The 13037-nt window shown below is 37.8% G+C and overlaps 1 protein-coding gene across 1 annotated transcript; it reads right to left on the reverse strand.

Annotated features, from left to right (window-relative positions):
- Positions 1-1408: 1408 nt before the first annotated feature.
- On the reverse strand, positions 1409-10752 carry mfsd10 (major facilitator superfamily domain containing 10). The gene is made up of 13 exons (XM_047380436.1): positions 10595-10752; positions 8970-9142; positions 8633-8729; positions 8398-8501; positions 8116-8274; positions 7748-7939; positions 4819-4921; positions 4616-4727; positions 4417-4525; positions 4244-4334; positions 2283-2330; positions 2098-2187; positions 1409-1941 (listed from the first exon to the last, which is right to left on the reverse strand). The coding sequence occupies exons 2-13, from the start codon at positions 9117-9119 to the stop codon at positions 1838-1840; spliced, it is 1359 nt and encodes a 452-aa protein (XP_047236392.1). The 5' UTR covers positions 9120-9142; positions 10595-10752; the 3' UTR covers positions 1409-1837.
- Between the last annotated feature and the right edge of the window lie 2285 nt (positions 10753-13037).

Below are 13037 nucleotides of genomic sequence, written 5' to 3' on the forward strand. Positions count from 1 at the left end.
ATTTAATATTATTTAAAAGGAGCTCATACAACCACAGTATGTTCATGCAAAAAAAAAAAAAAAATCTCTTTGTGTATTTACTTTCCAGAAAAATGAGTATAAAATATCGAAACATAATTATCAAATACTTTACTTCAAGTTTTGTGTGCATTGATAGCATTTTAATGCACACAAAACTACCATACTATATTACTATATGTAATATAGAAGCAAAATAAAACAAATAAAAGAGAAATATAAATCACCAACTGCAGCATTAAATATAACTATTACTCCAGCAAACAACACTTAACTGGCTGTCCTAAAATTGCTAGAAGTACCTTAATAGCCTCATCACTTAATTTGCACAATTGGTTCCGTGCGTGTAAATATATTGGATGCTGAGGGACAGAGGTATGACATAGTGAGATAGACAAATACTGAGAGGAAACACCACAAATAAGTTCAGAACTACATTCGAACTTTGTTCTGTTTTGTTTTTTATTGTAACAATGCCAGCTCTCCCTTTTATTCAACCTTGGGACCTGACAAATGGACTGGAATGATAGATGGCCTCAAGGTCACCAATGACATCAGAAAATGTTGCTGGTCACAATTTTTTTTAAGTAGTGTGAAATGAGTACTTGCAAAATGTGGTAATAAAGTTGCTGAGTTGACAAAGTAGAGGTGGCTGTGTAAATACAGTAGTTTCATATTCTGTGTCGCTTATGAAAATGGTCCTGACCTCAACCTTCTTAAAGACCTTTGGGATGAATTAGAGCGGAGGTTGCAGTTGAGGTTTTCTCATCCAACTATGAAAATACTTTTTAAAATTTAAAGGGTAGATGTAGAGCTAAGTAAATAGTATTTTGGGGAGGTGAAGGGGTCGGGTCTTGTGTGTGAGTTGAGCCAAATGATCAGGCTCTCAGATCAAAGTGGGAAGTCCCATCACTAGCTGATTGAACCAGCTGTCTACAGCAAAACAAACTGGGTTACAGCGACATCTTCTGGCATGACAACGCAAATTAAATATTTCCGTCAAATGTTGGACCGACTGCCTGAAAGTAACGATCGTATTTGTCAAAAATAGCAAATCTGTAGTGCACTAATAATATAAAAAGTATACTAAAAAGGGTTTATTAGTTTATGAATAAGTAAATTCGCCTTAAATTCGGACTTTCTCAATATTTTCCCATATTAGGGATGCCCTCATCAATACGTAGGTGGTTAAATTTGAGGTTTTGTATACTGTTATGATTTAGTGGGCTAAAAATTCCTCCTTTTTGCCTCAAATATTATCTTTATATACTTTAATATGAAAAAATGTAAACCAGAAACGTGGTTGGAGAAAAAGAAAACGTTGAACAGAAGTAAAACTGAAATGTTATTTACTTTGTGCTTAACAACAGTCAGAAATAAATTAGTTTAATGAAGGCATTAATGTAGAGTTTTATTGATACCTTTTTGTTACCATCTTTCAAGTCTCTTCAATGGATGATGTTGTCTTTTTTTTTGTTACATATGTTCATAAAAAAACATCAACATCTTTAATAACAGGAATAATAAAACACATCTGCATGACTGATAAAATACTTTCTTATAAAAAAAATATATCTAAACCCCACTAACATTAACACAATTTATAATCTTTAAAACATATGTATTCTATAAAAAGGAGACGTCTTCATGTGCAGATATACAGCATTGTTTCCTACTTACACAATGAAAACTTTCTGTACCTATTTTATCCATTTTGGCATACATTTGGTCCTTTTGCATTGTTTTGTTTCATATCTTAGAATATAAGGCAGCAAAACAGTGATCTTTAAAAAAAAATGTAATTTGAAGTCTGAGGAGCTCACTCCTCCTTTAACCTCCTGGCTTTGCTCAGGAGAATAAGTGGAATCACGAAGGAGGCCGATGTGATGAGGAAACAGGTCTGTGCTCCTGCAATCCAGTAAACTGAAATGAAAAAACAGAAAAACTGAATACACAGACGACATACAGGCGTTTTAAAATAATTCCAGTTTCCCAGGAGTCAGGGCTAATTTATATAAAGCTACATTCAAGTCTACAAAGCTAAACGGGTCATTTTTTCTCCTTTAATAGATTCTTTACCGGAGGATGACACCACCGGCCCAAATGCTCTTGCCAGTGCACCCAAACTGCGCAGGATCCCCATCACAGTACCCTTCTGATTAGCTGAACCTGATCAAACATCCAACAGAAGACAATCGGCAAAAGGGATCTCACTATAACAATATGGAAAAAGCATCGGCTAGGGAAAAAAAGAGGATACTCACCGTGGTCAGCAACGAGGGTCGATAGGCAGGGAACTACAATTGCTGCAGCTGTAACAATGGAAAATATGAACACAAATGTGTAAATAAATAAATCAGTAAATTAAATGAAGACATAAATATTGAGGAAAAATACTTCCATTTGCTTCCAAATCTTTTAATTCCTAACGGGGCACAGAGATCTGTGTCTAGCAGAAACACCTCACGATTTGCAGTCATGATCAGCTAAGGGCCTAGGTTAGCATTGCAATGGTTTAAATCATTTCTGAGCAACCAAACTTTAAAACTCAAAGTGGGGGATATTTCATCTTCAAAAGCTCATCTCTCTCTTGTGGTGTCTTCAAAGATCAATTCTTGGACCTGCTCTTTTTGCTCTATATTCTCCCATTGGATACAGTTTTAAGTTTTAGAAAATGGATTTCAATGCAATGTGGATGAGACACAAGTTTACCTCCCAATAAAACATGATACCAGGACTCCTAAAGGTATTCAAAGAAGATGTTAAGAAGTGAATGGCAATAAACGTTCCAAAATTAAATCAAGACAAAGCTATGAAGTCTTGGAAGTCAAATTTTGGCCCTTTAAGGAATATATAACATCTTTTGTCAGAAATTGGTATGCACGCGACCATAAGTCCTCGAAGCGGCTGTCCCGGGTTCGAGTTCCGGACCCGGCGACATTTACCGAATGTCTCCCCTTCTCTATACCCCCTTTCCTGTCTACCTACTGCCAAAAATAAAGGCTACTAGTGTCAAAAAAATATCTTTAAAAAAAGAAAAGAAATTGGTATGCCCAGCAACATTTTAAACTATAACAAACAGGTCAATGCTATCTTTAAAGCTAGCCCTTTTCAATGAAGAAGTATTGTAAAGACAAATCAGGTAGCCCATGACTTCATTTAATCCCACCTGGGTGACTGCAACAGCTTTTATAACGGGGTAAGAATCGGTCGAATGCAGTCGGTTTAAAACACTGAACCTCGACTTTTAACTGGCATGGTACGACTTTTAACACAAACGAGTCCACATTAGACTAACACTGGCTGTTTTTTTTGGGGTTTTGTTTTTAAACACATATTTTCTATGTATTTGAGAAGCAATTATAAGATGCAACTGTTTTTACATCTTTAAATGGGCAGGCACCTCACCACCTCAGTGATCTCTTAACTCCATACTTTTTGTTATTCCTAGGTCCAGGCTAAAACCTGGAGGACACTGGGCCTGTGCTGTAGCTGCTCCTAAACTGTGGAATAAACTGCATATGCACATCAGGACCTCTCCAATATTAGACATTTTCAAAACAAGGTAACAAACCTTCTCCCGGTCATATTTTATGAGCTGAACAGCACTTTGGTCGAATGCTGCCATTTTTAAATCCAGTTTACTTTTAACCTGACTACACAGGAAATGCACAAAAATGCAGATAAAACCCACAATAGAATCTGAAAGATCTTCAGAAAGCCTAAAAAACTGCTGACATTTAAAAGGTTTCAAAGGACTACAGGAAGACTCACAGTACACCCAACTATGTTCTGCCCTTTAAAAAATAAAAATAGAACTTGTCCAATTAAAATCAGTTACACTCACAACCTCAGTGTGTTGTTCTCTGGGTTCAGCTAATTCGGTTTGCATTTTTACCTTTATTCCACACTTACATACCAATACTTTACACACAAAAATTATTTTCCAACCACTTCAATCTTCTTGTGACTTCTGAGTAAGGATCAACTGTGACCTCCTTGGTCACATGTGGTACTTACACCATTAATGCTAATCTTATTTAAAAGCTTAATTTGTTATTTATATTAACACTACTAACAAAAGCTGATGCGATTTAAATTGACTGTAAAATCTGATGACGGTCTCTGTTATTAAATTTGAAATTTAATCTACTATTGCTGCTTTATCTAAAATGGAATTAGAAAGAAAATGCATTTAGGTTTGTTAACCTCAAACATGACTCACCATAGGAGTATAATGCCAAGCCAATATAAAGCATTGTTATATTCCATGACAACCCAATCAGAATGAATGCTGGGATCAACATCATTATTGCCTAAAAAAAAGAAGATTGATTTTAGCACATTTTCTTGCCCGCTTGGCTTAATCTTCATTATTCCAACAGATTGTATTGTTACCAAGTGAACGGCACGTATGTGTTTCCCAGGTTTGATTCTTCGAGCGTAACCCCCCTGGATTAAAGCCATGATGACACCAATGAAGAAGAACATCTTTCCCTGCTGCATGCTGTTGAGAGAAAAAAAAAATCTAAACATTTAAAGTTGTTGATCTCTCCTACGATTGTTTACATATGCAGTCTTAGCTTCAGGCTCATACCTTGTAAACTGGAAGCGCTGGTGAGTCAGAAAACTCAGGGTGAACTCCAGACCAGAGAACAGGAAGAGGTAGCAGAAATAAACCAGACCCAACACTTGGAGCTTCTGCATTCCTGTAAAAAACACAGCCCCACTTCGGATCAGCAGGCCACAGTCCATTTATGGACTAATTAAAAGGTTCAATGGTGTAAGACCAGCACTCACGTTCTTTTGAAGGTGGTTCCCTCGTCTTGGTGACTGCAGTGAAATGGAACAAGGAAAGAGGACTGAGAAGGTCCCAGGAGTCCCCACGGCCAGAAAGTGAAGCCTGGAACATCACAGGAAGACCTTGACATCTGTGACTAGGCAGTGTTAATGCCAAATATTCTCTTAGAAGCTCATGTGGTGTTTTGTTTTAACAAAGAGGCAAAGTGACATCGCAGAAATCTGACATAGCATGACTGACTCTTTGTCTTCATACCTTAAAGGTTTTTTTCCCCTTTATATTTCTAAAAAATGTTTTCTTTGTCTTCTCATATAAATCCACTTTCATTCTTTAGATAAAATACAATACTTGCTACCATATATATTAAATTATACATGGTTTGAAAAACTTCTATTCAGCCTCTTCTGCTTATTCCAGAGAATGTTGTAGCGCTAACAACGCTAAAAGCAAAACATTCTTCTTTCCTCCAAGCTTCCTCAACCACTTTAGGTCATAATCCATATTTTAAGACCATAAATCAAGGTTGTAAGACCTTTCAATGTAGGTTGCTCTTTACTACAGCAAAGCAACCACTTCATTACTGCATACAGTATGAGGTCACAATCTCCTGCTGTATCTCACGACAAGATAACCAGACGGATTATCTTGTTACCTTGTGGTTGAGCCTTGGCTCCTAGGGCTCGACCGGTTCCAGCCTGATAAAATTACAGAAAGTCAGCTCCACATGGAGCCACCACATGTGGTTAGATACATCGAGGTGTCTTCATCTGGCCTTAGTTACTTAACATAATCTTAAAAAAAGTTTTCCATTGAAAAAGAAAATATCTTTTATTCTGCCCTAAATTCACTACGGAGACAGAACAGTTTGATGAGATCTAAAAAGCGCAGAATTACATAGAAGAAGGTAGTTCTGGGACATTTAAAGCATTATGTGTCCATCTGTGATGGTGCTGCAGCAGGCGAAAAACAGTCAAACAGTAAACTTGGTGCCGCTTTGCTTCAATGTAGAAAGCTGAAACAAGTTCTTGACCCATTGCAGAAACTTCCTGAAACAGTGTCATCACCATGACAGTCCAGGAGGTTACTGTTGTTGGGCAACAAATGGGTACCAAAAGTGTATTCCAACAGATTCAACTAGGAGGCAGCAGGACAGACAACTCTCACCTGAAAAGATTCTTCACTAAGGTTACGGGTTTCTGACCCATCTGTGTGTGTTGGGGGTCATTGTCTCAACTGTCAGGCATGCTATATGGTAAAATTCATGAATGATTCTATGACACTGACCTAATCAGGATATGCTGCAGCAATGGTATGAGGTTATTTTCCTGGGATGCTGTATTTGGTTTGTGACAAACATGTTCTCTGTTCTTGTGTCCAACGTATTCAATATTAGACTCATTTCTCCAAAGAATACCTTCTGGTCTTTGTCTGCGCTCTCTTCAGTCTGGCCTAAAACTTCAGTCTGGCCCTTCTACTTTTCTTTAGAGTAAATATTTCTTCCTTGCACACCTCCCATGAAAGTTAAACTTGTACGGTCTCTTTTTGATTGTACAGGCAAGCACTTTTATATCGGCACTTGCAGGTCCTGCAATGACATTTTAGGGTTTTTGGAGACTTCTTCTAGCATCTTGCTGTCTGCTCTTTGGGTGAACTTGATTGGATGGGCAGGCCTGGGAATGTTGGTTGTTGTTTTGAATGTCCTCGACTTATAGACAATTTTGTGAACAGGGAAGCGGCTTTCAAAAGACTGTTTAAATCCTTTACCTGACTCAGAAGCCCTCTGTAAACTATTTTGATCTCACTACGGTGTTCACTCTAATTTCAACAATAGGGAGCACACCTAACTAAATGTCTGAGGTTTAAACCTCCTTTAAAATGCTGAGTAATGAGTAATGATATGTTAAATATGTGATTCACCTCTGTGTAATTTTAGCCATTTTAGGTGAGAGCAAATGTTTAAGTGTCCCCCTTTCTTTCTAAATGGCCTTTTCTTTCAGTTTTAATTCCATGGTTACATTATATGAATGTTTTAGCATTGTTAAAATTGATATAAAAAATCCGTATGTCCGAATATGTTAGAAAAACAGCCAGGTTTTCATAGGGCAGCAGCACACACAGTAGACACCCTGATGCTCAGCTAGTGATTGGTTTTGTTCATCCTCTAGGTGAACCAGTTTCTGTATGAGTGTGTTGCTAGGCTTGCTAAACTTTAGCTTAGGTTTAAGAAGCAGTGTGTTAAAACATGGAAGCTTAGTTTTCCTAGTAGGTAAAAACGTTACACTAAAACAGATCCAGAGATCGGATTTGTCTTTAGGTTGTTCGGTTATTGTCTGTCTGTCACTTTATTCACATACAGACATGATGCCAGTATAAACTTTTAATCTACCTCTGGGGTGGAAAAAAGGCGAAAACTGTTAAATTATCCAACCATTCTGGTGATATTAATATTCTGCTACAATGGTAAAATATTTTTTTTAAAATCTAATTTGGGACAATTTCCAATAAGAGAATTTTAATATTTGACTACAGTCTTCTGAAATATTGTTATTTCCACTACCTTTTGAATCCAACTACACAATTTGCAATGTGATATTGCTACTTAAAGTCTCCATAAAACAGCTTGTGAGGTTTATTCTAGATTTAAATGTTTCCTGTAAGGAAAGGACCACTTTTCTCTAAATGGGAAACAAGATCCTACCAATCAAGTAATGCAAAACATTTTACATAATCTCTGCTAAAACTTGGCATTTAAAGGAAGCATTTCATGGAATGAAAAACTTCAGATCCAAGTTCAAAATGATTAATCTGCAATTTCTAATTATTTTGTGTGAAATATCTCCCCAACTGCTGACATTTCAAAAACATTGTGAAACACCTCATCTGTCCACGTAAAACACATTTCCCCCACACTTATGACTTGAAACTCACCTTAATGCCCTGTGGTAGTGTTTCTGGCAACATCAGCCAAATAAACAAAAGATCAGCGACACTGAAGGCCAAGGCAAGCAGAGCCGGTGTTTCGTAGAAGACATTTTCTGTTGTTTTAGAGCTGACAGCAAAGTAAGCACCCATAAGAGGTCCAACGGTGAAGCCCAAGGAAAAGGCAACACCAATCATTGCCTGGTCAAGGATAAAATTACAAAGAGTCCACTTTAATGAAATGTAATAAAAAGATGGACTTGCAACAGCAATTGCATAAATTAGCAAACTCTGTATTGTTCACAAAGAAAGGTGAACAATACAGATATTAATAAATGTTGCTTGAACTGTTGAACACCATAGACGTCTGTGCTTACCATCCCTCTGTTCCGTGCATTTGGACATGGCAGGTCTGCAACGATGGCAGTGCAGAGGCTGATGTTTCCCTTACAAATGCCCCCAATTACCCGAAACAAAAGGAACATACCAAAGCTCCGGGAAACAGCCCAGACCGCGTAGGAGGATATCAGCCCTAACTGACAGACAAGGCATCCAATTAGACCCAAACTGACCAGCACCGGTGGTACAAGTGGAATATTACTCATGAACTTCATCATAGATAACAAAGAATATTCATGGCGTTACAGTCTTCTTCTCACTGTGGTAAGAATGAGGAGAGGTCGTCTGCCATGACGGTCAGACAGAACCCCTGTTACTGGGGAGGACAGGAACTGCAGGAAAGAAAACAGCGACCCAATCAGACCTGAAAGACATAATAAGGGACAATAAACTTGGAATCATTACTCCTTTTCTTCATCTTTATTCATCTAAAATGTCTGAGACCAAATATGGATGCATATCAGGTTTACAGAACAAGGGAACAGCCTACCATACCCCCAAACAGAACAGAGTTGTATTTCTTTTCCATAGGAATCCCAACAGCCTCCCTAAACCAGTCCACCACACTCTGCAGAGACTGATACGTGACATCCTGGTCCAGAAAGAAACACAAAAACATACACAGAGACCAACTAGTAAAGAGGCCACTTCAGGGTGAGTCAGCACACAGACCTCCAAAACTAATCTAATCACTTGTGCTGGTTATGGTTTTGAATGAAAGAAATTCTTCACACAAAAAACAGTTTGTTCAAACCAGCAAACACATGGACTCTCATTCAAATCCATGTACTTTAAAACAACGCTAAATTATTTTTATTCTGGTCGTACTAACCCCTGCTTGAGCATAATGGTCCAAAATAGAAGGCAGCAGTGGCAGAATTAGGGTAAATCCCAGCAGGTCCAGCAGCAGGATGATAAACACAATGCCAATGACCCTTGATGAGAAGGAACCTCCATCTTCAGATTTGTTCATAGCGGACATTCCTGATGATTCGATTATTTCCACTGTTCATATAAAAAAAAAAAAAAAAAAAGTATGAAGAAAAAATTGAGATATAAGCAGTTCAAAAATTAATTGTTATTCTTACAGTTGTGGCTTGCAATACTTATATATTTAACAATGTATCTTCTACCCACCTAAAACTGTAGATCAACCCAGGTCTTAGTTAGGAAAGTATTCATTACCAAAGTATTCAACCCCTTTAAGCTTTTTGACATTTTGTCACAAACTTCCACGTCATTTATTGGCATTTTATGTGGTAGATCAACAATAATTAGTGCATAGTTAATAAATATAAAAAAGATACAAGGATTTTCATTTTTCGTCACAAAAAATTTAAATCTGAAAAGTGGGGCTTGCATTTTTTTTCCCTGTCCCCTTTCACTCCCCCTATTCTCTGAAGGCCTCGGAAGTTTGAACATTGTAAATAAATAGCATCACAAAAACCATCGCGAACACCAGACGGGTCAGGAATAAAGTTAGCGAGAAGTTTGAAGCAGGGTTATGGTGGTGGCAGAATTATGCTGAATGCATGCCACACTTTTTAGATTTTTATTTGTAAAAAAATAAATAAATAAAAATAAAGAAATAAGCAAATAACTATCAAACATAATTGTATTTCCAATTAACAACAATAAAATACTTTGTGTTTATCTATGTCAAAAAAAATCCAGACAAAATATACTGAAGCTTGACGTTCTAGGGATGCAAATACTTTTGCAAAGCAACTTATATTTGACATTTATTTAAAATGCACATTGAAAGAAAGGAGAAAATGTAAGTGTCATGACAATAAAAAGAAAAAAATCTGGATCACAAGAAAAATAACCAAACTAAAAGCATTAGGGCATCACTTTGATAATTTATAAAGACATCTAAATATCTGGAACGGAGACAACATTCATTTATATCTAAAGCTTATATGGATGTATCTAAGAAGCATTTCTAATGTCACTATTGAAACACAGCTTTTTCTACAACCTTACTAATAAATAGGAGATTTGAGATGGGCCTGTAATTGTCCAGTGCATCTCCTGCTGTAACAATGCGAAAATAAAAAAGCTACAGTATAAATTGTCAAGGAAGAAACTCTAAATGTAAAATTGGCGATACAGTAAGCTGCGTCTAAGACCCAGAAACGTTGGCAAGTTTAGAAAATAATTTGTAATTGTCTGTGAATCAGCGCTTATTATTCAGTCTTCCAGTAAGTTATCAGGAAAGAGGCAGATAATGTGTGATCAAGGAAGAAGGAAACAATTTCTGTACAGGCTGTAAACCACGCTGTCTGAACTCTTCATTCACACACAATCACATAAATCTAACTATCTGCTCTAACGCCAAAACATATTTTTAATTGAGTTTATGTTTTCGCAGAATAAGAGAGCAAATAATGTATATCAGCATCACCTTTCCAGGACCTTTCGAACCACAGAATCACAAACGGCGACGTTACTTACGGTATTTCCGGCAGCTGGGTAAATCGGAGTAGCTGATCCCGTTCAGAGGAGTCAATAAGGTCTACCTTCTCCACCTCCTCGATCCACCGCTGAGTCCATACCAGGAACTGGAGTCCTTTTTCATTTGGATGACAAGAACGTGTCGTAATCAGCGCACCCATTCGAACGCGCTGCTTTCAAGGCAGCCTCGTATGCTCGTTATTTTGTGTTTCAACACAACCGTTGTAAGTGTGCTATACATATTATTAGGATTCTTTGAAAATACATTTTTGTCTATTCGGTTATGGTGATCCTTTTAAGAGTTATTTTTTAAACTAAGTGACGTTTGATCTTTGTTTTGAATCTGTCTTGTTTTTTTTCCTCCTGTTGTCTCAATATTTTATACGTTTTGCATGTCGTAGCATCTACAGTTATCCTACTCACAGAAAGTTGGGGAGATTCTGCTTTCGGGTGAAATTTCAGAATGTACCTAAAATGCACTTTAACCTTTACAGGTGAACTCACTGTGACCTTCTCTAAATGTTTGAATGCACACGCCCAATTGTTCAATATTTCAGTAGGCTACTTTTTGCAGAACTTGCTGTTCTCTAGCAGGAAGCTTAACAGCAACATTTACAGCAGGTTGTTTGATCCATTAATCAACCAATAAACGTCCTGGTTCTATCAAAACTGGTATTTAAACAGTCCTCTTCATTATGCTGTTCACATTCTAAAATCATCAGACCAAGAAGACACCTAGCAATTGAGAAACAGTCCCTTGCAAGGCTTCAAATAGGATGTTCTCAGCTGGAAATTGCCACTGAGCTCGGTGTCATCAGCAGGTCACAATAGAGATATAGAGCCTGGAAGAGTCACAGAAAGGTAAAGAAGTGAGTTTCCTTTGGCCATATCCCACACTGAGGACCGCTTACTTTGAGCAGTGAACTGCAGAACCCAATGATGAATGCCACCCACCTCTAGGCACACTTAAGGAGGTGAGAGGAACCCAAGCGTCATTTCAGACCATTTGAAACCACGCAGTCTGCTAGGCAACCTGCGAGGGTACCTGATCACACCACCAGGCACAGGCATCACTGTCTTGCATTGACATTGGATGAGGGAAGAATGGGCCTCTGCTGTTCTCTGATGAAATTCAATTGACATTGAGCAGAAATGATGACCACCATCAATATTAGAGATGTCAAGAATGCCATGAAACAGCCACTGCTGTCACCAGACAAACCTTTGGTGGTGGTGATGTTACAGTGTGGTCAGGTGTCTATACAGATTTGCTCTACACTTTGTGAATGGCACAGTGACAAGCCTATACTACCTAAATAACATCATTAATCCAGTCATTGTGCGCCTGCCTGAGCAACACAGGCCTGATTTCATCATTATGGACAACGATGCTTCAGCTCATCAAGGTCTCATCATAAGGGAATTGCTGCTGGAGACTGGGGTACCTTGAATGGAGTAACCAGGACTTTCTCCAGAACTGAAACCCATAGAAAACCTATAAGATCAGCTGAGTCGCCGTCTAGGGGCTCATAACTCTCTACCCCAGAACCTCAATGACCTGAGGGACGTCCTTCAAGAAGGGTGAGATGCCATGCCTCATTAAATTCAGTCCGTAGTCCAACTTGTCCAACTAAAATGTGCTACATAAATAAACTCGCCTTGCCTTATTATTACCCTTAATTATCTAAGTACCTCTGTATAATTTTTGAATTTGTTAGAATAATGGCAGCAGTCGGAAGGAAACGCATATCAGAACATGCTTATATAGACTGAGCAGGTTAGTCAAATTCCGTCAAAGGTAGAACATTTTTTACATCAGACGTTAGCATGCTAGCACACAACTGTTCGTCAATTTACAAACCCAAATGTTTTTTAATTGTTATTCTAAAATTGTAGCTGTAATAGTTTAACACAAATGATCTAATTTGAGTAAAAGGCCACTTTATTTAATAAGAATGACTAAGCGGATTATGCTTCCCTCTGGAGATCTTGATCCTCCATTTTCAACTAAGGCTCAGCACCCGACCACAATGCCAAAAGTACCATCACCAAGTTTTAGAACAATCGTATCACTGTGCTTGATTGGCCAGGAAAATCACTATGCCTTAACGCTAAAGAAAATATAAGAAGTTTTGTCAAGAGGTAAATGAGACTAGATGCAATAACACAGATGAGTTGAAGGGCGCTATTCAAGCAACCACCTCAGAACCATATGCAACATTACATTGGTGCGGTAAAACCCACAAAGGGACCCCGGACCATGTTTAGCGTGCTTATACTGTACAGTACATGGGCATATTTTTAGTAGTCTGACATTCCTTGATAAGAAAAAGTTTTTCATTTGTCCTCTATAATCATCCAATTTTCTGGTAAACTGAATTATGGGTTTTCATTTAAGCCACAATCATCAAAATAAACATGAAACACTAAATGTCACTCAGTG

This window comes from Girardinichthys multiradiatus, chromosome 12 (genome assembly GCF_021462225.1).
Source record: "Girardinichthys multiradiatus isolate DD_20200921_A chromosome 12, DD_fGirMul_XY1, whole genome shotgun sequence".
In the NCBI taxonomy this organism is placed as follows: Eukaryota; Metazoa; Chordata; class Actinopteri; order Cyprinodontiformes; family Goodeidae; genus Girardinichthys; species Girardinichthys multiradiatus.